This window comes from Pteropus alecto, unplaced genomic scaffold (assembly GCF_000325575.1).
Source record: "Pteropus alecto unplaced genomic scaffold, ASM32557v1 scaffold69, whole genome shotgun sequence".
NCBI lineage: Eukaryota > Metazoa > Chordata > Mammalia > Chiroptera > Pteropodidae > Pteropus > Pteropus alecto.
In genome coordinates this window covers 5,203,147-5,224,840 of record NW_006494610.1, presented here as the reverse complement: position 1 = coordinate 5,224,840, position 21,694 = coordinate 5,203,147, and the positions used below count along the sequence as shown (strand labels likewise).

Genomic DNA, 21,694 nt, shown 5'->3' with positions numbered 1-21,694 from the left:
TAGTTGTGAAGTAAAATAGGTTTCCCAATTTTTTTTTTTTTCTGAAAGAAGTAATTAAAAAATGGCTTGGACATTCATATTTGAATGAAAACCAAATTTATTATCATAAGTCAATCCTAACATTTTAGCTTCATGTAGTATTCTCAAAGTCATCCATAATTTGATCATTACGGTCTATATACAAATTTTTGGAAATCTTTAAAAAGTAAAATATGCTCCCACTTATTTGCTTTAAGCTTGCTATGAGTTCCTGGAACATTTTAGCCCAGCAAGTCAATAGTTACAAACACTCTTGATATGATATTCAATTAACAGTCTAACCCTATTACACCTATTATTATGCATTATTTTTTAAAAGAGTGATTTGTGCTGGTTTGCCTTTTTAAAAATATAAGTTTTCAAATCTTAAGTTTTTCTTACAGTGAAACATATACAAATATTTAGAAGTTTCCTATCAAAAGGGGTACTTAACCTCATATATCAGTGTGACTACTTTGAGATAGGCAAGCGTTGCAAGTAAAATGAATGTAAGATAGAATGTTTTGAACATAAAACCAGTCACAGACATGATATTGAATTCTGAAACAAGTTGCCTTCTGATCACACAGATTCTCACAGGCTTTTCTTTCAAGACACGTAGAGTGCATGAGAAATGAGCAATGTCTGCTATTTAATTTTCTGAAAAGTTGCCTTCCATGTGAGGAAGTGACTAATTTTTCATTTCACACTAAAAAGGGTGTGACAAGGCAAAACAGAAGAAGGCTAAGAGTTTTGTGTTTAAGAAGGAAAGGTGAGTCCTGCTTAAACAGGCAGAAACATACCACGTGTATTAAGAGGTAAAGTTAAATTGTAAATATCTGAAAGTGTTAACAAAATATGAAAAATGTTTATGTTGTGAGTTTGTTTTCTTTACATGCGGTAGGCTTATTTATTATTAAATTACTAAAACAACACTACTTGAATTATAGCATATAATCTCAGAAATGCAAAAAGATTGTGTGGAAAAAAAGTCAAAGAGTTAATTTAACCCTTTCCGTTATCAAAATTTTTGCATTTGTTCTATTACAAATATATCTCCCCACTCTCCACCACTGTTGTCTACATAATTCTATTTCTATATATGTATATATTGCTTTTTCTATTCACTCAAATAAAATCCAATATTCAGGAGAGAATAAAGCCAGTAAATGGAAATAATTTATAGAGTATGATGAATTTTTAGAAAAAAGAGGGAAAGTACATACTGAAATCCCATTGGTTGTAAATAAATTTGTGCTCATGTCCCAGGATCCTTTAGAAAATTTACTTTTCCTCAGACTTTTGTTAGCATTTGTTATAATCTGAAACTTTTTTAGCAGATGGATTATAAATTGGCAGCTACTTATACTCTGGTGAATAATGTGCATTACATTTCACCCACTTTATTTGTGACTGTTCTTTCTTTTTATGGGGATATGAGTTTTCCCAAAAGCCAGAATTTATGGTTGTCTTTCCTTCTGTCTCTTAACAGATCCCATCTGCATGCCTTCCTAATAAGATGCAATATATATCATGACGTTTCCCTTACTTTATTAAAATGTTTTCCCATATCTTACTAAAATATTTATTAAGCATTCTGTCCATGTAAAGTTCAGCATACAATCTGAAAAAGTATCACTGAGCACCAACTTCTCTCTGTGAACTTTTACTCCTGACAATCCTAAGGAATTCTAGGAAGAGCATTTATACCCTTAAGTAAATCAAGGTTGTAGTACACTAAATAACCCCCGTGGTCTGAATGAAATAATGCACCTCTCCAAATTCCTAAACCATGCACCAAGAGTGAACGGCTCACTGGGAAAGCTGCTGTTGATAATGTAAGCTGTCTGAATTTGTGTCTTCCCTCCACAAGGTAGTCGGTTCTAGAGTGGAATGACATCTGTTCATAAGAACTTATAACACAACAGCATGATAAATTCCATGCTTAATGGCCATGCAAGGGCAACAAAGCACCTTAGTACAATATCAAATGTGATGCTTGCTTAGCTCACTTATTTACATGACATCATAAATTCAAAAACTCAGAACATAAAACATTTACAAATGTATAAGTCCCTATTTTGGGGATAATTTTGATACACTGCAGGTAAAGTTTAGTTCTTAGAAAACTGGTTCAGATGAATTATTTGCCCTTACTATGCCATATTTGCCATACATAGTCTTATTCGGGTTATTTTTCTTGCGCCTTAGCAAAACTCCATGGAAAACTCTTATGAGTTAGTATAAGGGATGTACAAAACAGAAGACAGTATTTCTGCAGGTAAAAAAAATCTTTTCTTCAAATTAAATAAAAAACTACGTGGCCACAGCTCTAGGAAGCTCATCTCTGTGATGTCTTCGATTTCGTTTCTTCTTCATTTCCTGCATATGCTTCCACTTTGGGCTGCCCTTGTTTCGCTGTCTCCGCTTCTCCCTGTGCCACATCTGTTCGCAGTACTGGTCAAGGCTGAAGTTTGGGCTGCTAAGGATTTGGATGTAGTCTTTGTATCTCAACCGTGACTCAGCTAACAGATCTTTGACCTGCCCCTCCTCATGCTCTGCCCTCTGGGTATTTTCCATCTGTTCATTCTCAATGACATTCAAAGTCAGCTTTACTATGGTGTGGATAAAAGTGTGCTCCTGTGCTTTGCAGTAATACATCCCAGAGTCCTTCTTCTGCAAACTTCGAATCAGTAGCCCATATTCTGTTTTGATGATCCTTTCATCAGGTTTCAACTGCAGAATTGGAAAAATGTAGGTAATAAATGAAAAACAGAGAGGACTATGAGCAAATGAAAACAGGCTACATAGTTTTACTTAGATAAACCTAAAAGATATATTCCCTGTCTCTCTGTCATCAAGCATAATATTGTCAGCCATAGCTGAAGACAGTGAAAAAATTCAGCTGAAGTAATAGCTCCCCAAAATGCACGTTTGCTTCTTATTACATCTAACCGAACTTTTGGAATACAGTTAGTTTTTCTCCCAGTCTGCAAATAGGAAGGAAAAGCTATAAAAACTAATGAAGTAAAATTGGAAACTATCAACTGACAACTTTTACAAAGATTTCAGATACTAATTGCCGTTCTACCTGTAATGTAGAATAGAATAATGATTCCAAAGGAATGTACTCCATTTTGAATGATATCACCAAATATCATTCAAATGCTCTGAATAGCATTCAGAAACTCTTAGTGGTGACTTGTTAAAAGTCAAGTGGAAAGGCATGCATATAGCCTTTTGGATGTTAAAGCTGTAAGTGAGCAGGACCATAGTCAGAAGGTTAGCAACATTTAAAGCTGAATTTCCCTTTTTACTCTGGATTGAATTCTGACGCTGTGTGTGTATATGATACTTTAGACTATGCCATTTGTGGAAATAGTTGTCATACCTCAATATACTATAACATGGTAATGTGATTTCAAGTGTGAGAACGCTCAATGAACAAAAAGAGCCTCTCCTGAAATGTGATGCTCTTTACTCTTTGAATCAATACTACTGAAAGGCAATTCAAATATTTGAGCTTTCTTGGCCCACAATCTGGTGTGAATAGTGAACCTATCTTCAATAAAACTAAAGGCATGTTTACTGACACAAGAGCCCTGTTTAATGTGAAGTATTGTTAAGTGGCTTGGTATTAAGTAGAATCACAACAACAACAAAGAAGTCTGGAAGATTTCCCAGTTTACACATCTGCCCCTGTATTGTAGACTTTTAGTTGATGAAAATCAAGGAGGCATAAAGACAGCTAAATTAAATTTATTCACAGTGGGTGAACTAAATTCTGCATCTTTATGTGAAAAATATGTAGGAAAAATCCTTCCATTCTAGAAATATGAGAAAGGGAAAAGAAACATCTCTGGCTACAAGCCCAGTTAACTAACAAGTATATGACCAACCACCCTCTGTGCCAGAGAAGTGCAGCTGGCGGGGTACCATGAGAGGCCAAAAGCAGGTCACAGCTCGGATCCCTGGTTAATGAGGCTGAATGGTCTCCAGGCCTGCCTTCGCCCTACATGGAATCCACACCATTAGGGTTTTGTTTGTTTGTTTCTTTTATTTCGACCATTTGGTGAGTAGGGTATATAGTATTTTTTTCTGTGGAATTTATTCTAAAGGGCTAGACATTTTAAAACACAAACTAACCTTGAATTCACTTACATTCTCAGTAACCATAGGAGTCTTGTGCCTAAAATAAATGTGAATTTGAATTGGTAGGGTTGTAAAAGGCCAATCAGAAACAGAAACATCGATCACACTATATATGTGTGTGTATATATACACACAGGTATATATGTATGTATATTTTTCCTTTAAATTATTTTACTGTAGAAATTATTTTTTTAGAATATAAATACATCTTAGAACACAAAACATTTACTCCATAGCCTAGGTTCTGGTCCCCATCTACTAGGTTTCTGATGATGACTCATTTAACTTTCTAGCTTGGTCTCTCATTTATCAAGTTAGTGACATAGTGCATGGTGTTTTTTGGGGGGGGAGGGGTTAAAAGTAAAGCTCTTTGAAGGTTAAAGTGTGAAGTATTATTAGCAACATTACAGACTACTGCCATGTAGCTGGAGAGGTGATGTTCTGAAGCCTTTATTTCTGTAATTCGCATAATAGAAAATCATCTACGGTTATTAGCATGACAATCAAAGCAGGTAACCTCATTTCCAGTTTATCTTTAGATTTCCTTTTCATAACTGGTATTCTTGCTAATGTTTAAACAGTTTCATGTGGCTTTAAAGATTGTCACAGCTCTGACTCACTACTTTTCATTATTCTCTTTAATCTTCTTACAAGAAGAAATTATGATTTTGATTTCACACGTATTATGCAACACTTTATCATTATATTTGCTATTCTCTTTTTGTATCCTGTTACTCTAAAGTCTGGTTCCCATCCCTCCTATACAGTCTACTTTTGTCCCCACAGGACTCAAGAGTTTCATAGAAACTTGGCACTTAATTATTCCTTTCTTACATAGAATGCTTAATTTTTCTTTGGGTTTGACCTATAGATATAAACCTTGTTTTAATAAATTTTAGGCTTTCTGGATTTAGCTAATGTCTATTAGATCATTTAAGTGATTTTTTTTTCCCTAAAATTTAAAAAATATGCCCTTAAAGAAATAGTATCTCTAACAAAATACACTTTGAATTGACATATTTTCATAGGAGTTTTGCAATCTAGAGATAGAAATCTGTGACCTAGAAATTAAGTGGTTGATTAACATTTGCCTACTTTACATTCTCATTCTTTGTAATGCTTTCATTCCATGCTGGAATAAGATGCATTATCGGACTGTATCTCCACAGTGAAATGGCGGCACAATCAATTTAGAAGACTCAGCTCCTCTACAAAGAGATAATGTAATCTCTGGCTACTAATTTAAACCCATGGAATTTTCTCCACTCCAGAAATGATAAGTAAAAACTGCTCAGCCTTACAAATCAAAACCATGCTTGAACTGGGGTCGACTATCCATTTGCCTAATGTGAACAAGAGTAATATATTTGGCATTATTAAATGTAGATCTTCAGTGAAGGGTAATTTATTTAAAATAAGGAGAGTAACGTGGAAAGGGACAAAGGACATTTAGGTACTAAGCAGCAGGTGAAGGTCAGGGATTTCGTTTTCTGATAATAGCATCCTAATGGCAATTCCTTTGCAGATAATTCACCTGTCAGTTCTTTCATAGCTAAAGCACTGCACATGTCTTAGAAGTGACTAGGGCTTCAACAAACATAGAAAGAAGACATTTTAAAATAATGCTGAGGTAACTGGCTCATTATTTAAAATTTTTAAAAATTATATATATCTAACAGATTAATTTAATATCTTTGAGTAAATGTTAATATAAAATGTAAACTATAACTGCAGAAATAAAATAAAATAACTGGAAAAATATATTTTGTTTCACTGGAGAATGAATTTCTAAGTATAATAAGAAACAGATAAAAATCCATAGATTTGGCTATATAAATTATAAAACTTTTGTATGTTAGGAACAGACAAAATTTTTAGAGACATAGAACATAATAAAAGTTATTTACAATATATAGATAACATTAAAATATTAATATCTATAATATGTAAATACTTGTTAAAATAATTTTTAAAGAAATACATTGATGTAAACTGAGCAAATGACAGGTAAGGCAATTCACCAAATACAATTGAAACCAGTAAGAAACATGAGAAGTTAAGTTCACATCCAGTAATATTTAAAGAAATAGACATTAACATAACATAATATTTTTTTCATGTCAAACATAATGACTTTCTTAAATAAAAATTTTGCCCCAGGAGTTCAGAAAAAGCACTAATGTGGTGATTTTGATGGGAAATTATCATTAATACTGTTGTTTATCCCTAGCCATAAAGATAATTGAATTCTTTAACTTACTTATTTTTCTATTAAGTATTTATTCTAAGAAAATGGTTAGAAAAATAGAGAAAGACTTAGATATAGCAAAATTGATTACTTTTTTAGAAGAAAACATGAGCTATTTAAATAAAACATGGAACATTAATGGATGACTGTGGCATCAGAACAGCAGGGGTGGGGGACAAAAAAAACATGGTATTAAAATTGAATGACAATGGAAAATGCTCATAATGTAATGGTTTTTGGAAAAAAGCTGGAATAGACGAATCAAAATAGTATTTGTGCTTATCTATGCTTAGAGGCCTCACAGTTCTGAACGTGTTACAATATTTTCAAAACCATATAAATTGCTTTTATAATAAAAAGAACAAAAAATAAAACAAATACCTACAAAGAGAAAATGAAAATATTTGAAAATGCTTTTAAAATATTTTAAAAATCCACAGGAAAAAATACTACCGCAAATGGCATGAGGTATTGCCTCTTTTATTCATTCAGATCCCGAAAGTTCAACAGAAGCTTGGGGACTTCCAATTAACTCACTAGTTATAGCATAAACATCATCAATTTCAAGCATAGCTTTATAAGAAAGTCAGCAGATAACTGACTCATGACCTCCCCAACAGCACCCAACTGTGAAACAGCTCAGTGAGGAAATGTTCTCCCTCTGGCAGAGAATAACCTGGTGACAGCCTCTGTGCCACAGGAGATCCTGGACCCTCCCTCAGGCTGTTTTTGAGTGGAGGAAAGACTCTAAGCTGTGACCTCTTTGGTAAGGAGCAGTGGGTATCCTGCTGGGAAAAATGCTTCAAATCTAGTCTGGATTTTGTCCCCTTCCTCAGCTCAGGAAGCAGTATTGCATATCCTGGACAATGTGTAACTACCTATTTACAAAGATAAATGAAAATACTGGTTGAAATATTAGAGCTAAGATACTTTTAAGTAAAATTCAATAAATACACTATTTCTACTGCATCAAAATTCATGGAGCATGGTACTACCATGCCCATATGATACACTGTTAAGAGATAAACTAACGTAATGCGAAACATTTTTAGGAATATAAAATATGTGAATGCATACATTCATAGGTAAAAGTATGTATCTACAATTAAGAGATTACCCCAAGTAGAGTACCATATTTTTTTAAAAGTCAGATTAAATTTGCCATGGGGAAAATAATTATATTTAACTAAAAAGAAATTATCAAACTTCATTAAATATAAATTTAACATTTTAAAATTTAAAATCTAAAAAACTAAAATATTGCAATGTATCTAAAAGAAAGTTTGCATGTTAAAAAAACTCAGATAATATTCTTTGAATATTTCTTGGATAAAAAGTAAATGCTTTATGTATAGACATTAAATAAACTTCCATGTCAGATATTTCAATATATATTTGTAAAATAGGACCCTTTTAAAATAAACATTTAATATAAATATGGATATACCATAATCTTAGAATTTATTCATGTCAGTAATAATGAAGAGTCGAGTTTTATTAGAGAAATTTGACATAATAGAGAATGAAGTTATTCTCTTGGTAATTAGTATGTTAAGTATCACCATTTTGATAAAAAAAAAATTATTCTTGAAGATCTTCAATGAAGAAAATGATATAGCTTTTTAATGTAATGGCTGAACATATCCTTAAATCAATTTATTATAATAAAATTTGATTCTTCTACACCAAGGTTTCTTAACCTCAGTACTACCAAAACTGGGCCAGATAATTCTTGATTGTGAGAAATTGTGCATTGTAGGATGCTTATCATCATTCCCGACCTCTACTTACTAGATGCCAGTAGCACCCTCCACCCACCCACCCAGTTATGACAATCAAGAATGTTGCCAAAAGCAAACATTCTGAGAGCAAAATCACCTGTGGTTGAGAATCACTGTTCTACACCAATGTTTGATTGATTACATATACTATTTTAAATGTTTATAGATTTATAAAGGAGGTTTGTATTTGAGAGAATATTTGGTCCACCTCTTCATATGACAGAGAGTATTACAGAAGTTACAGCCTGCTTATAAACCCTCAGCAGTCAAGCTGCACACACAATCAGTGCTATTTCCCATTTTACACATCCTCCTTGATAGGTTTCTGCAATTTTATATGTGTATTTTACACTTGTGAGTAATCTTTTGCTTTGAAATTCATATTCTTATTTTATTTTCATAATAAATTTGAATTTATTTTTTCACAATATAAAATTCTGGCCCACAGGAGATAGTGATATTACCAGAGAGCAGAAGACTATGTTTCAACTCAAGACATCTAATTCAGAATCCCGTGTTCTTTCCATTACTCTTCACAGTGTCCTTAGTTTAATATTGGGAATTTTTGAACTCTAGACTGGGTATCAGTGCTTCCTCTTTGGCACTGAAGTAGGAAAGTAAAAATTCTGCCAATTAATCTTCGTTTCATGATATTCAATTAATACTAACACAGGATTTCTCAGACTACCCAAACTCATCCCATTAAATTCATATCTATCTATCTCACAAAATTTCTGTGGTACATGTCAATCACACATATATGTTAGAAAGCCTGAAGCAGAAAAAAATCAAAAGATGAATAGAACATCCATATTACCAAATTACTTATCCCTCTGTTGATTTAATTTTAATACATAAGAGTGAAAAGGTACATATGTGCAGATACTTATCCACCTGTTCACACGATATGATAAAGATAGATATTTCACTTCTTTTTAATACATACTTGACATGTTTCATTTTATGATCAAATTGAACACAATTTGAGCTAAAATTTAGTCATTGTGCTAAGGTGGAAGGAAATATTGCATTTTTGTTCTTGTTCAGGGAATTGTTCTAAAATATAGACAATCTATAATCAATAAAAATCTTTAAAAATCATATAAATTTCTTTTTAAACATTTAATCTGCTTTTAAATATATTTATTAACACATTTGTATTAAATTGACCTATTCTTATCTCAAAGGTATTGTTACCTTTGTTGTTCATAAATATTAGCTGTTATTTTCCTTTTTATCAAATAGTGATGAGAGCACCCTTGGCACTAAAAGCTGAACGGTTCTCACAACCAAAACTTGCTTTAAGTTTTACACTATTTCCCTCAAGGCGATCATTCTTTGATGACTAAAACTTACCTCCTCTCGGTGTTCATCTCCTGACCGTTGGATATACCACTTAATAGATGCTTGTTGGGATTTAGGTATGCATTCCAGAAAAGTTGAATTAAATTCAATGCCAAAAATCACCTTTTCATCAGCAGCTTCATGACTAATGCCTGGAAAGCAAACATGAAATAGGAGATTAACCTTGACCTGATTTTAAAAGCAATGGGAAAATAGACTGATTTAGAACAGATGCCACAGGGGAAAGATTCATACACATTATTAAAGAGAAAGGAAATTCACATTATCATATTGTTACCTAAGAGTCAAATATTATCTAATAGATTGATTTTTAAAACTCTATCTCCTGCATTGCAATTTTCAGTCTTTCATCAAAATATTAACTATTTGCAATTGATTTAATAAAATAAGAATTCACAAGATCTAACTCTAAAATTGAGTATCTTTGTCTGAGCTGAACTAAATAAACCATTAACATATTTTAATGCTTTAACACCTTTTAATTTTGTATAAACCACATCTAATTTTATAGACAGCTCTGGAAGAGCAATTTACTTTACCTTTAAAGAGAAATTCTAACATAAAGTGGTCCACAGAGTTGACCATATAACCTTAAGAAGTTCCGATGTCAGAAAAGTAAATACAGTGATCTATACTTGATGAGATTTTATAATGATGGTAATAAACTGGATGCTCTAACATTCAGAATCAGGATCTTATCTGTATTATCTACAGAAATATGTTCTCTTTTATTCAAAGAGGGATTCATTAGCCCAACATGCATTTGCTATAAGATAGTTAATGGGATTCTAAAGGAGAAGTGTCTCAGACACCTTATTCTCGTAAATCAACTGCACCATCTGAAATACATTCCATCCAGAGTAGCCAAAGGCTGTGTCCCATGTGTGAGCTAAGATCTGTAGCTCAAATTTGATCAAATAAAATATGACGGCTGCTCGGCCTGGCCTAAACATGCACTTTTTCATCGTATATTCAGATGTCTCAATTCTGCAGATGGGCCTACTTAGCATTTTAGGCATAAACCAGAGTAAGGCTTAAGAGACCTAAGTAAATCCTAAATCTAAGCACACAAAATTATCAGCAAATGGCATGAATACACATACATCTAATAGTTAGGCTTTTTTTTAAGAAATATCTTTTGAACTTATTTGTGTTTTACCAGCTTTGGTTAAGTGAAGCAGGCTGACACCATTATGATCTGCTTATCTATCATCTAACATTCAAAATGTGTGGATTCCATTTGAAATCTGTAACCTATTCACTATCTCTGCCAATTCAACAGATTATAACTACAATTTTCACAGTAAATAAATCCCTAACGCACAGAAAGATCACCAGTGCTGATCTGGAAGAGAAAGACATGTGTCATTTCTTAGTAACAAATACCATTTTTCTGAACACAGGGAGTTCACAAAAAAAGCAGAGAAGGTGCAGGTTGATCGTTAGGTGATAGGCAAAGGCTCAGAAGAAACTCAATTAGACTGATTCAACTAAAGAATTGGTCAAGTTAGTAAATGAAATAATGAGCTAACTGCATGAAATCCTTTTTCAAATCATTAAAAAAACAGTGACCTTTTGACACAAAATCATCGCTACATCAGTTTGATGGAAATATTTTATTGTTGCTTCCAATAATGTTTGTTTCATTTCTGAGTTTTAAATGTATGTATGTTTATATGCATGTATAGTATACAGATACAAACATATGATATTCTATTACTATCAATTCTAAAGGTGCTGACTTTATTTATAATAACGTTTTAAAACAGTTAGCAAAATATCTCCACATTAAGTGTAAAGTAATTTTGCAGATATTTCAAACTTCCAGATTATAGTCAGAAATTTTTTTCATAGTGATATATCAGGAATATTTCTTTATAACAAATATATAGCATGCTATTGAATTCATGTATTAGCCACTTCAGCAATATCAGATGTGTTTATCATTGTTAAATACAATTTATCTACATGCATTGCTGATTTTATATCATTAATAATCATGCAGTACCACAGTATATAACAATGTAATAAACAAAAAAAAGAAAAAAGGAAGAAATGAAACATCTATTTGCCAATTATTGAAGACCTGATTACTAAATAAAGTGTAATACATATTTATGGTGAATTATAAGCAAGTCATCTTTCTTCTTTACTACAAACGATTATTCAAATCTGTTCCTTTCTCTTTCTTAAAATTTAAAATGCTTTAGGTTGTAAATACCCTCGTAATCTCTACTTTATTTCTCACAGTTGATTCTCTGTTTCTGGCTTCTCCTATTTCTATCAGTTATTTATATAGGCGTCCATCATTTTTATTTTTAAAAATGATTTTTCTTAGAAATATGAAATAGCTCCTTATCACCTTCAGGGTAAACATAAACTCCATAGATTAACCCAACCTATGTTGAGTTCTTTCTGATGTTACTTACTGTTACTTCATCTATTTTGTAAAAATTGATTCTCTCCTTATGGCAAAGCTCAAATGCTATCCATCTGAGTATCCCTCCTGTTACCCATGCATTATGCAAACATTCTTGTGTGCCTTCCATATTGACATTGCTTTAGGTGCTGGTGCTATACTGGTGCCTATGAGAGGCAATTTCACCACCCTCAAGAAACTTACATTCTGGTGATGGAGACAGAGTAATCAAGTGAATAACTAACTAACTAACTAACTAACTAACTAACCAAATATATAAATAAATAAATAAATAGATAAATAAATAAATAAAACAATGTCTGGCACTGTTTTTATTTATAAATAAAAAATAAAGCAGATTAGGAAACAAAGGGTAAAAGAGGAGAAAGATATTTCAGATAAGATAGTCAGGAAGAGGGTCTGAAAATTAAAATGTTAAGCATAGAATTAAATGATGTGAAGATGGAGCTATGTGGACTCCTGAAGAGAAGAGCTCTTCAGGTACAGAGGAAACAGATGCAAACCTGAGGCAAGAACCAATTAGATGTTTTTGAAAAAGAGAAAGCCAGTGAGAGAACCGCACAACAGTAATATGATAGAAGCTCACAGAATATATTAGAAATCAGATCAGGTACAGTCTTGTAGGCCATGGTAAAGGCTATGGAATTTTTTCTAACTGTTCTAAGAAGCTAGTGAAAGATTTTGGGAAGGGGAATAAAATGATCTGACTAAAGTTTTTAGACAGGTTTCTCTGGCTACTGAGTGGGGTATGGACAGCAGGAAGGCAAGCATGAAACAGGGAAATGAGTTTAGCAGCTACTGAAAAGGTATGGGAAATTTGGGTAGGTTAGCATCTATGGAGGTGATGAGAAGTAGTTGTGGCCACAGAGCCAAATGGGAGGTTGGTGATAGGATGTGAAAGAAAGAGAATAAAAAGATGGGTCCAGGCTGCCTTTTGATCTAAGCTATTGGGTGAATGATGGAGCTATTATTAATTAATATGGGAAATTCTGCAGAATAAATAAGTTTTGGAGAAGGTGACAAGGATTCTTTCTCAGATATAATCTGAGATGCTTAGTGGGCATCTAAGAGAAGTTCTTGAGTAGGCATATAAGCATATAAGTCTTGCACATAAGAGAGTTCAGAATTAGACTATAAATTTGGGAGTCTGATAGTATTGAAATTGATGGCATTAGAGAGAAAACAGGCAGAAATTAGATGTTTAGATGGTAAGATTAAAAAGAGAGTTAATGACACTCAGAAGGAGCAAACTGCAAGGTAAGAGGAAAACTGGAAGGCTACGGTACCATGAAGCATAAGTGTGCTGGGGTACCATCTCTGAAAACAAAAGTCCTTGATTTGTAGTGCTTGCTGATTTTCCTGGTGTAAAAACACCCACCACAGCTAATTCTACCTACCAATGGTTTAAAACAAAACCACAAAATTCCTAAATAATTAACAATCAGCTCTCATTGGGCCATAAGAACTGGCTCCACAACATCACTGCATGGAAGTCAAGAAAAGAAAGTGTTCCAAGGAGGAACGAGTTAAAGAGCAAGTAAAATTGGGAATTGAAAATTGGCAAGGTGGAAATTGCTGGTAACTTGGACAAAAAATGGATTGGGTAAAGTGATGGTGATAATTAGAAAAGCCTGTGTGCAATAGGTTACAGCAAGAATGGGATACGGTAAAGCGAACACAATGGTTCGTACACAATGGTGAGTACCTTAGGCAGTAACTATGTTTTATATCTCTGTAACATTTATGTGACATAGTATATATTTTACTTGTATTTATGTTTATTTCCTGTTCTGTCTCCTGAATATAAGTTCCATTAATGCAACAGTTGGGTATTTTTGTTGCTCATTGATATATCTTCAATACCTACAACAGTTCCTGGTAAATCTCTTATGCACATGTGGAAACTGTACACATAGCACACAGTGATGATTGCCAGATAAAACACTAGACATGACAGAAAGTCATCTACACATTGAAATGAGCAGTCAAAATGATTCTAGATCAGAGGTTATTTTTTCAAAAGAATTAAATTATGAATTATAAATAATTGTTTTGTTTTTAAATTATGAAAATGCTGCTAGACCAACAGTTATAGACTACAAAATTTTGGTTGTTTATTCAACACTGGATAGTTACTAACACTGTGAGGAAGGTAAAACACTTCTTTTCTTCCTCTAACTGTGTGTATATGCACGTGCGTGTGGGTCAATATTTTTTATCTGACAGCAAAGTGTGACAATGGAAAGTAACTAAAGTTCTGGAATATCTAATTTTATAGATATTTTTTTTTCTCTTTCACACTTATTCAACGAACCTGCTCTCTATTCTCCAGCCCATGCTTGTCAGACAGCCTTTCAAATTTTTATAAAATTTTCTCTGAACAGCCTCTGGTGATCTCTCTTTTTGCTAAACTCCCACATCACTAATTGTGCTTTATGACATCCCCCTGAAGAATTGTAAGCTCTCTAAGGAGTTTCTTTCTCAAAGTATACCCGAGACAATTATATGCACATGGAAGTCACTAATACATATTTACCGATTGAATGAATACCTAAATTAATAAGTGAATATAAATAATGCATAGGCCACCTAAAACTTCTTTCCAATAGGTGCCTATACTTCTCTCAGACTCTCCTGGGAGGGTCTCTTTGAGTTTTCTCTAAATGTCCATATGTTCTGGACTATATTCTGCTTTATCTCTAATAGCAGTTTTGAAACTTTACAAGGATGGATTAGGCAGTAAGAAAGAAAAAGTATAGGAATTTTAAAAGACATATGAAACAAATAACGATATAACAAAGGACTATTCACTTAGGCACATAGACAGGGTGTTGATTTATAAAATCTCCTGCTGCTTTTCCAGAACATAAGCATTACACAAAATGAGATCTTCTTATATAATAGATGCTTTAAGTCATAGAATAAAAAGACACACAAAGACTAGGCTTAAAATTTTATATAGAAGAAAAGTACATTAAACCTATACTTACTGTCTTCTATATCCCAGCACTGGGTGATTGGGTCTCCATATTTAACATCTTGGCGTCTGGCTCGTCTATGGAAAAGGGATTAAACTATTTAGAACTTCAAGCATGAAAACTGGATTACACAAAATCGACATCTAACATTAATAACAGTGGAAGAGGCAGAACTATGCTAGTCTTACTGCTCCACTTAAATACAGGCCAATATTCCTATCACTCTAACATTAATTCAAATACTACTAGTAATAGTATAGTCCTAATAGGATAAATTCTGTTTTGGCAATAAACAGAATGGGGTAACTATCCCTACCCTCGTTTTTCAGTCAGTCATTGAGAAAGTAATAAGTTGTAAAAGAGCCTTAGTTAGTGGGTAGGAATGTACAGACAAATACAAAGCACCTTATCATACAAAGATTCAGTATTACATAGATTTGACTAAGTGGCAATTTAAATACTGTCACTTGAAATAGAAGTACAAGTTTGATATGATGTGAATGGCTAGATGTTATTCCTACATGCTGATACATACTTTACATTGTTTTCTGATAGTAGTGATGATAATAACGATAACAAATAAAGGTTTGTGCATTATTGTCACATATTTTCCTTAAGAGAAAATAATTATTGTATAAAAAAAGAAAAAATCGGCTACTTCTAAGTTAAACAAGTATTACACAATTATAGTACATTTTTATTTTCTTTGGTTATCTTTGTTGCCACTTCAGAGATCATAGAAGTCACAGTAAACTTCTGCAATATCTAGGGGGTTCCTTAGGGACAGTGTTGACCAGACTACAACCCTGTACACGATTCATCTATCGTACACATTTTTGGCTCACACAGATGTTATATTAGGTAAAGAAAAAATATAGTGGCACGTCTGAAAGATCAGATATACAGTCTCCTAAAATAGAAGAAGAAAAAAATTATGATGGTATAAGGTACACAGGTCAAGAACATTTTTATCTTGACTTTTTAAGGAACAGGGTCAGTTTATCAAACTGAAGGTTCATTATCAACTAATAAGTATTCTTGATTTTTAGCTTGTAGAAAAGAAAAGCATTCCCCAAATACTCACTATGATAAGTACATTGTTGGCCAAAAATGATAACGAAATGTTGGTGACTCTTTACTTTCAATTTGTAATAATCCCCACGCGTATTTAATTTAGAGATTTCAGGAAATATTAAATGCCTCCTAATTTTAAGCAGTATCTGCAGTTGTACTATACATTCAATCTATGATCACTAAAATTTGCAATTTGACAAATAGGTAAAATTTCAAAAAAAAAAAGGGCATAGGTAGTAGTGATACGGTCATATTCTCTCCTGCTATCTTATTTTGTTAATAAAGATATAAAGATTTGAAAAAAAAATACTATATGGAATTTGCTGACTTTTTACTTAGAGGAAAATATATTTTGAATAATATTTCAGAAATAGTGTTACAATAATCCACATTTAAAAAAATAGTTATATCGTAATATACTTAGTCAGCATCAGTCATATTGATGGGCAGTCAGGTTGTTTCCATTAATTTTGCTATTGAAAACAGTGCTGAAATGAACATCTCTGAACCTATAACTTTGTGGTACTTTTGCCCATGTGTGTGTAGCATAAATTCTTAACTTGGCATTATTGACTCAGAATAGCGTTGTTAAGAGCACATAAAGCAAAGCACTACAAATAGCAGGACACAACCTGATGTTTAACTATATCTGAGTGGTAGAAACTGGCCAAGTTAGAGTTATTACTATAAAAGTAAAATTGTACTGAGTCTCTGGATGTGCTGTCTACTTAAATAAGTCACACTTTTACAAACAGATATATCCATACATTATATGCAAAACAATGAGTGCATACAAATTTAAACATAAGAAGGGAAGAAGGGAGGAATATAGAAAGGGTAAAGTAGTGAAGAAAAACAACTTTTAATGGTGTTAAACATTGATGAAGAAAAAGAATATAAACAATTTATCAGAATTTTTTAAAGTTCCACATTTCAGAATTTCAGAGCATTCTTTTTAATTCTCCTTCAAAATTTAGTTTTATGCAAAACTATAAAATAATATTTTAATTTTAATATTCCTAAAATAGACCATGTTTTCTAAATATTTTCTCTTCGTTTTAAACTACAAGACAAGGTATTCGTGTGAAATATCAATTGTGTAGAAAGAAAGTCTTCATATTAAATCTATGTAGCTCACCTTTTTGAAGTGGGTGTGTATCGAGAGCATGCATTTCCATCCCAAGCACAGTAGGGGTCTCTGGCAAGACAACAATCTGCACAAGCTTTCCCGTAAGTGTCACATCTGTGCAAGGAGAGCTGCACCAATCCATCTCGGGAACCAATGTACAATTGTTGCTGTAAAGCAGGCAAAAGAAATGAGTTAGAAGCATCTTTCAAACTAGTCTTAAGAACTTCCCTTTCTTGAATACCACATCACAGACTTAAATCTGTCTTCTTGGGTGTCCTGCTCATAATAAACATTTGTTCAGACACAAAACGAAGAGTAAGATAAGTCAATCAATCTCTTCTACCTCTGGCAGGAAGGTGTTTGAAGATATTGATACTAAAATGGACAGCATTCTATAGAGCTAGAGTAACCTTGGTAGTAATTTAAGAAGGTCAAAAGTCAGCTGCTAGATTGAGAAATTAAGACGTCAAATTCTTTCTTAATAGTTGAAAATACTCTTTGGTAGATTATATCAAGCACAGATGCTACAGACAACACTGACGGTCTTCCCCTGACATGGTTTCTTACATGAGAGATGACTAGAAAGAGTTATAAAAGTTTTCTGTGGTTTTAACTAACCATTTCATTTGCTGAGGAAGTACTTACTGATCCCTGAAAGAAAATGGATTTTAAGTAGGAAAGAAAGTATTTGGTATCACTGGGAGAAAATATTAAAGAGACTTGAGGGATGCCATATCACAAATGAAAGGTTGCAGGACACTGAAAAACCTAGCAAATAAAATTATATTTTGAATATAAGTCCTGAAAATAATGCACCACTCTACATGTATTCATGGAGTGTGTGTGGTGGTAGTGGTAATGGGGGGAAGGGGAACAAGTGAATAAGCCCAAGTCTGTGCCTTCAAAGAACTCATGATCAACTCGGTGGACCATGTGAAACTTTAAATGGAGAAAAAAATCTGAGAATAGAAATCAGCACAAACAATGTACATGTACTCAACCTACAGAAATCTGTCTCATACCTCTACCACCCATTAAACTGTCAGTGAAGACTTCCTGGTGGCTAAATGCAAAGTACACTGTTTAATATTTAATTTAAATTCTCTATAGTGTTTGACACTGAAAACTTGAAACCCTCTTTGCTTTCTCTGGTTTGCTCTCTTTATTTGTGCCCGACTTCTGTTTCTTTTAATGATTCCTTTCTTCAAATTAAATGTTGGCCATCTCTCTTTTCTATTCTCATTGTGTTACCCTACTTATTGTACAAAGACTTAGAAATATCTTGAAAATAACATAAATGTAGATATACTGATTCCCCTAAATCTATTCTTGCTATCTCACCTTGGCAAGAGGCACCATCCCAGATACCCAAAACACAAAGCTCGGAGTTATTTTTGAATCTTCTTTCTCTCTCATTCAGTCTGTCACCATATCTTTTCCATTTTCTCGCACAGAACTCTCTAATCTCCCTTTCCACTACCACCACATTTGTTTCAGTCCTTATCATTTCTTTCCTGGATTACTTGTAAGTGTCCTAATATTTCTACTGGCTTCAGTCTTGTTTTTCAGCAACCCCCACCTTTAACCCAAGACTCAATCAATCTTCCACACTGTCATACCAGATTGATCTTTCTAAAGGAAAATCTTATCACAATTCTCTCCTGCTTAAAATTTTTAAAGATTTTGTTTTCCTTATATAAAATTGTTAAACTTCTTAGGGGGACATATAAAGATGTACCTAATCTACCTATCTTGCTCAGTCTTATTCCCCCAGAGTCATTTCCAGTTCTTTTCCCTAATAATCCCTATATCGTATTAGGCATAATAGTCTAAGACACTTTTAACAACACCTTAACGTCGAATATATTATCACATGACCTTCTTAAATTTTAGGGATACATATAGAAATGGGAATGCAAGTCTGAATCTCTTGAATCAATTAGGACTTGGAGTATCACATCCGAGAACTGTGAAGTCATATTAAAAATTATTGTTATTATTTTTAGTTACCATTTACTTCACACTTATAATATACCAGCTCTCTGTCTAGAATTGTGCATGCCATCATCCTATTTATTAGGAGGTGGATATTATTTTTCTACTTTGCTGTTGAGGAAATTGATTGTGGGAGTCAAATATTAAGTGGTAGATTGGAGGTTAACTGTTGGACTATTCGGCACCACAATCCACAGTCTAATTCCTAGACTCCCTGATTAAAAACCATTTTTAATGGTTAAGATTGGTATTCTGCATGAATTACTTACAGCCTTGACAGAAAGACATCCTCATGAGACTAGAAAAGTGAGCTCAATTTTCAAGAGCCAAAGGAAAGGGAGAATATATTATTTAATTAATAAAATTTGGTTTCATTTCTCCTAAGGCAAGGCTGAAACAACAGCCTTTATTAAGTTATAAAAGAAACACATAATCTATAGAGCTTTTTATATTATTTATAATTTAACTTCCAATTTCAATGGCTTTTCCATAAAAATTAACTTTGATTCAGGATCTACTAACCCTGGTTAATTTTTACACAAAAATTAAGTACCTGCTTCAGAGACAACTCCATGTTCAAGATGACTGATGAGTGCTGAAAATAGAAGTTAAACATTAATAATCATTAACAGCCTTTTATAGTAGCCACTATGTTGTTTTATTTTGTACTAAAGATTATTGAAGTAAACTTCAAGGCTTTGTTATACAGGGGAGGAAAGAATCTTAATGTTTGCTATTTCTTTCTAATGTGTAGTGATTCTACCTTAATAAAAATGATCAAAACAGTCATTTTAAAGTATCTTATTAAAGAAAAATCACCTAAATATATGAGAAACACTACATTGAAAATCATTCTGTTACCCACAAGGTTTCTCCTTCTTCTAAATCTGCTTATCTTAACTGCTTCCATATAATTCAAACTAGTGTTGACAAGAACATCTCCATAATTATTTATTACCTCTTTCTGCTCTTACTTAGATCAGTAGTTCAAAAACGTGTTCAAGTAGCAGAGTTCTGAAGAGTTAGATAATGCTTCTTGTGTATGACCACATTCTTTTTGGAACACTGAAAGGTACTGAGGCACATAATTTCTCGATAAAACTAGGGCCAATTTTATTTCTAGAAAATATGGCTCTATGCATGAAATATAAAATCAGAAACATAAACACAAAAACTATCAAACTAAAAAAAAATAAAATGTTTTAAATTTTTTATCTATCTATCATCTATCTACCTATTATCTATCTATCTATCTATCTATCTATCTATCTATCTCTCTATCTATCTACCTACCTACCTACCTATCTATCATCATTATCATCTGTAGCAGAGTTCTGAAGAGTTAGATAATGCTTCTTGTGTATGACCACATTCTTTTTGGAACACTGAAAGGTACTGAGGCACATAATTTCTCGATAAAACTAGGGCCAATTTTATTTCTAGAAAATATGGCTCTATGCATGAAATATAAAATCAGAAACATAAACACAAAAACTATCAAACTAAAAAAAAATAAAATGTTTTAAATTTTTTATCTATCTATCATCTATCTACCTATTATCTATCTATCTATCTATCTATCTATCTATCTATCTATCTATCTATCTATCTATCTATTTATCTATCTATCTACCTACCTACCTATCTATCATCATTATCATCTATTTATATACATATCTACTTAAATTAATTCCTCACCAGTCAATATTTACTAATAGACAAACAGTAGCAGATGTCAAGTTTTTTTAAATATATGAGGAAAAAATTTTAAAGTGATAAAGTTCTAGCCCTTAACTTTTTGTTATGAATTAAGCAAAAAGGTTCATTACTAAATCTTAACAGTGGAATCCAAACAATTCCTCTTGACCACTAACAAATGCCAAATGAGACTTATTCTAATGTGCCTATATGTGTTATGGGAGCTTAATTTTGACCTTTAAGTTCACATTTATATTTGACATCAGCTTCTCCCTTAGGAACCACCCAAGATTTTGTTTTTGGCAGCCACCAGATAGCAGGTCTTGTTCTTGTTAACTCCTTGACCACTGTTATCCTCACAATGTAAACAGGATCCTGGAACCCAGCAAGTTAATTAACTTGAGCCCCTCACAGTGGAGGGCTCTACTCTCCTTTGACAATAGCTGTTTACACAGAAACAGTCTATTTTAATAAACTGTTTCAACAAAAATGTTATAAAAGTCACAGGATATTTTTAAAAGTTCTTCTAATAAATACAATTTTTTATTTCTAATGTTATTTTCCAAAAATAATTTTAAATTTAATATCATTGAGGACCTACAAAGAATACCACAATTCAAATTTATTGTTAAAAGTCAAAAGCATTCCCAAAATCTGAAGAACTATTATTTTAGATCTACTAACTCTTTCGGTGTGTGAGGGATATTTAGCATATATGAAGACTCACTATCATGCAGCCTTTTTGAAAAAAACAAAATTCTTACAAAAAGCATGGGAACATGATTTATTCACTCTTGCAGTTTCCTCAAATTCAAC

At 32.8% G+C, this 21,694-nt stretch overlaps 1 protein-coding gene across 1 annotated transcript in view; it reads right to left on the bottom strand.

The window, feature by feature from the left end:
* Positions 1-2,334: 2,334 nt before the first annotated feature.
* SEMA3D (semaphorin 3D) overlaps positions 2,335-21,694 on the bottom strand; it is a 110,411-nt gene continuing 91,051 nt past the window's right edge. Inside the window, exons 13-17 of the mRNA XM_006925733.2 lie at positions 19,734-19,775; positions 17,195-17,352; positions 14,995-15,059; positions 9,556-9,695; positions 2,335-2,754 (exon numbers count right to left, since the gene is read on the bottom strand). Of these exons, the coding sequence (XP_006925795.1) occupies positions 2,335-2,754; positions 9,556-9,695; positions 14,995-15,059; positions 17,195-17,352; positions 19,734-19,775 (825 nt within the window). The remainder of the gene's footprint in view (positions 2,755-9,555; positions 9,696-14,994; positions 15,060-17,194; positions 17,353-19,733; positions 19,776-21,694) is intronic.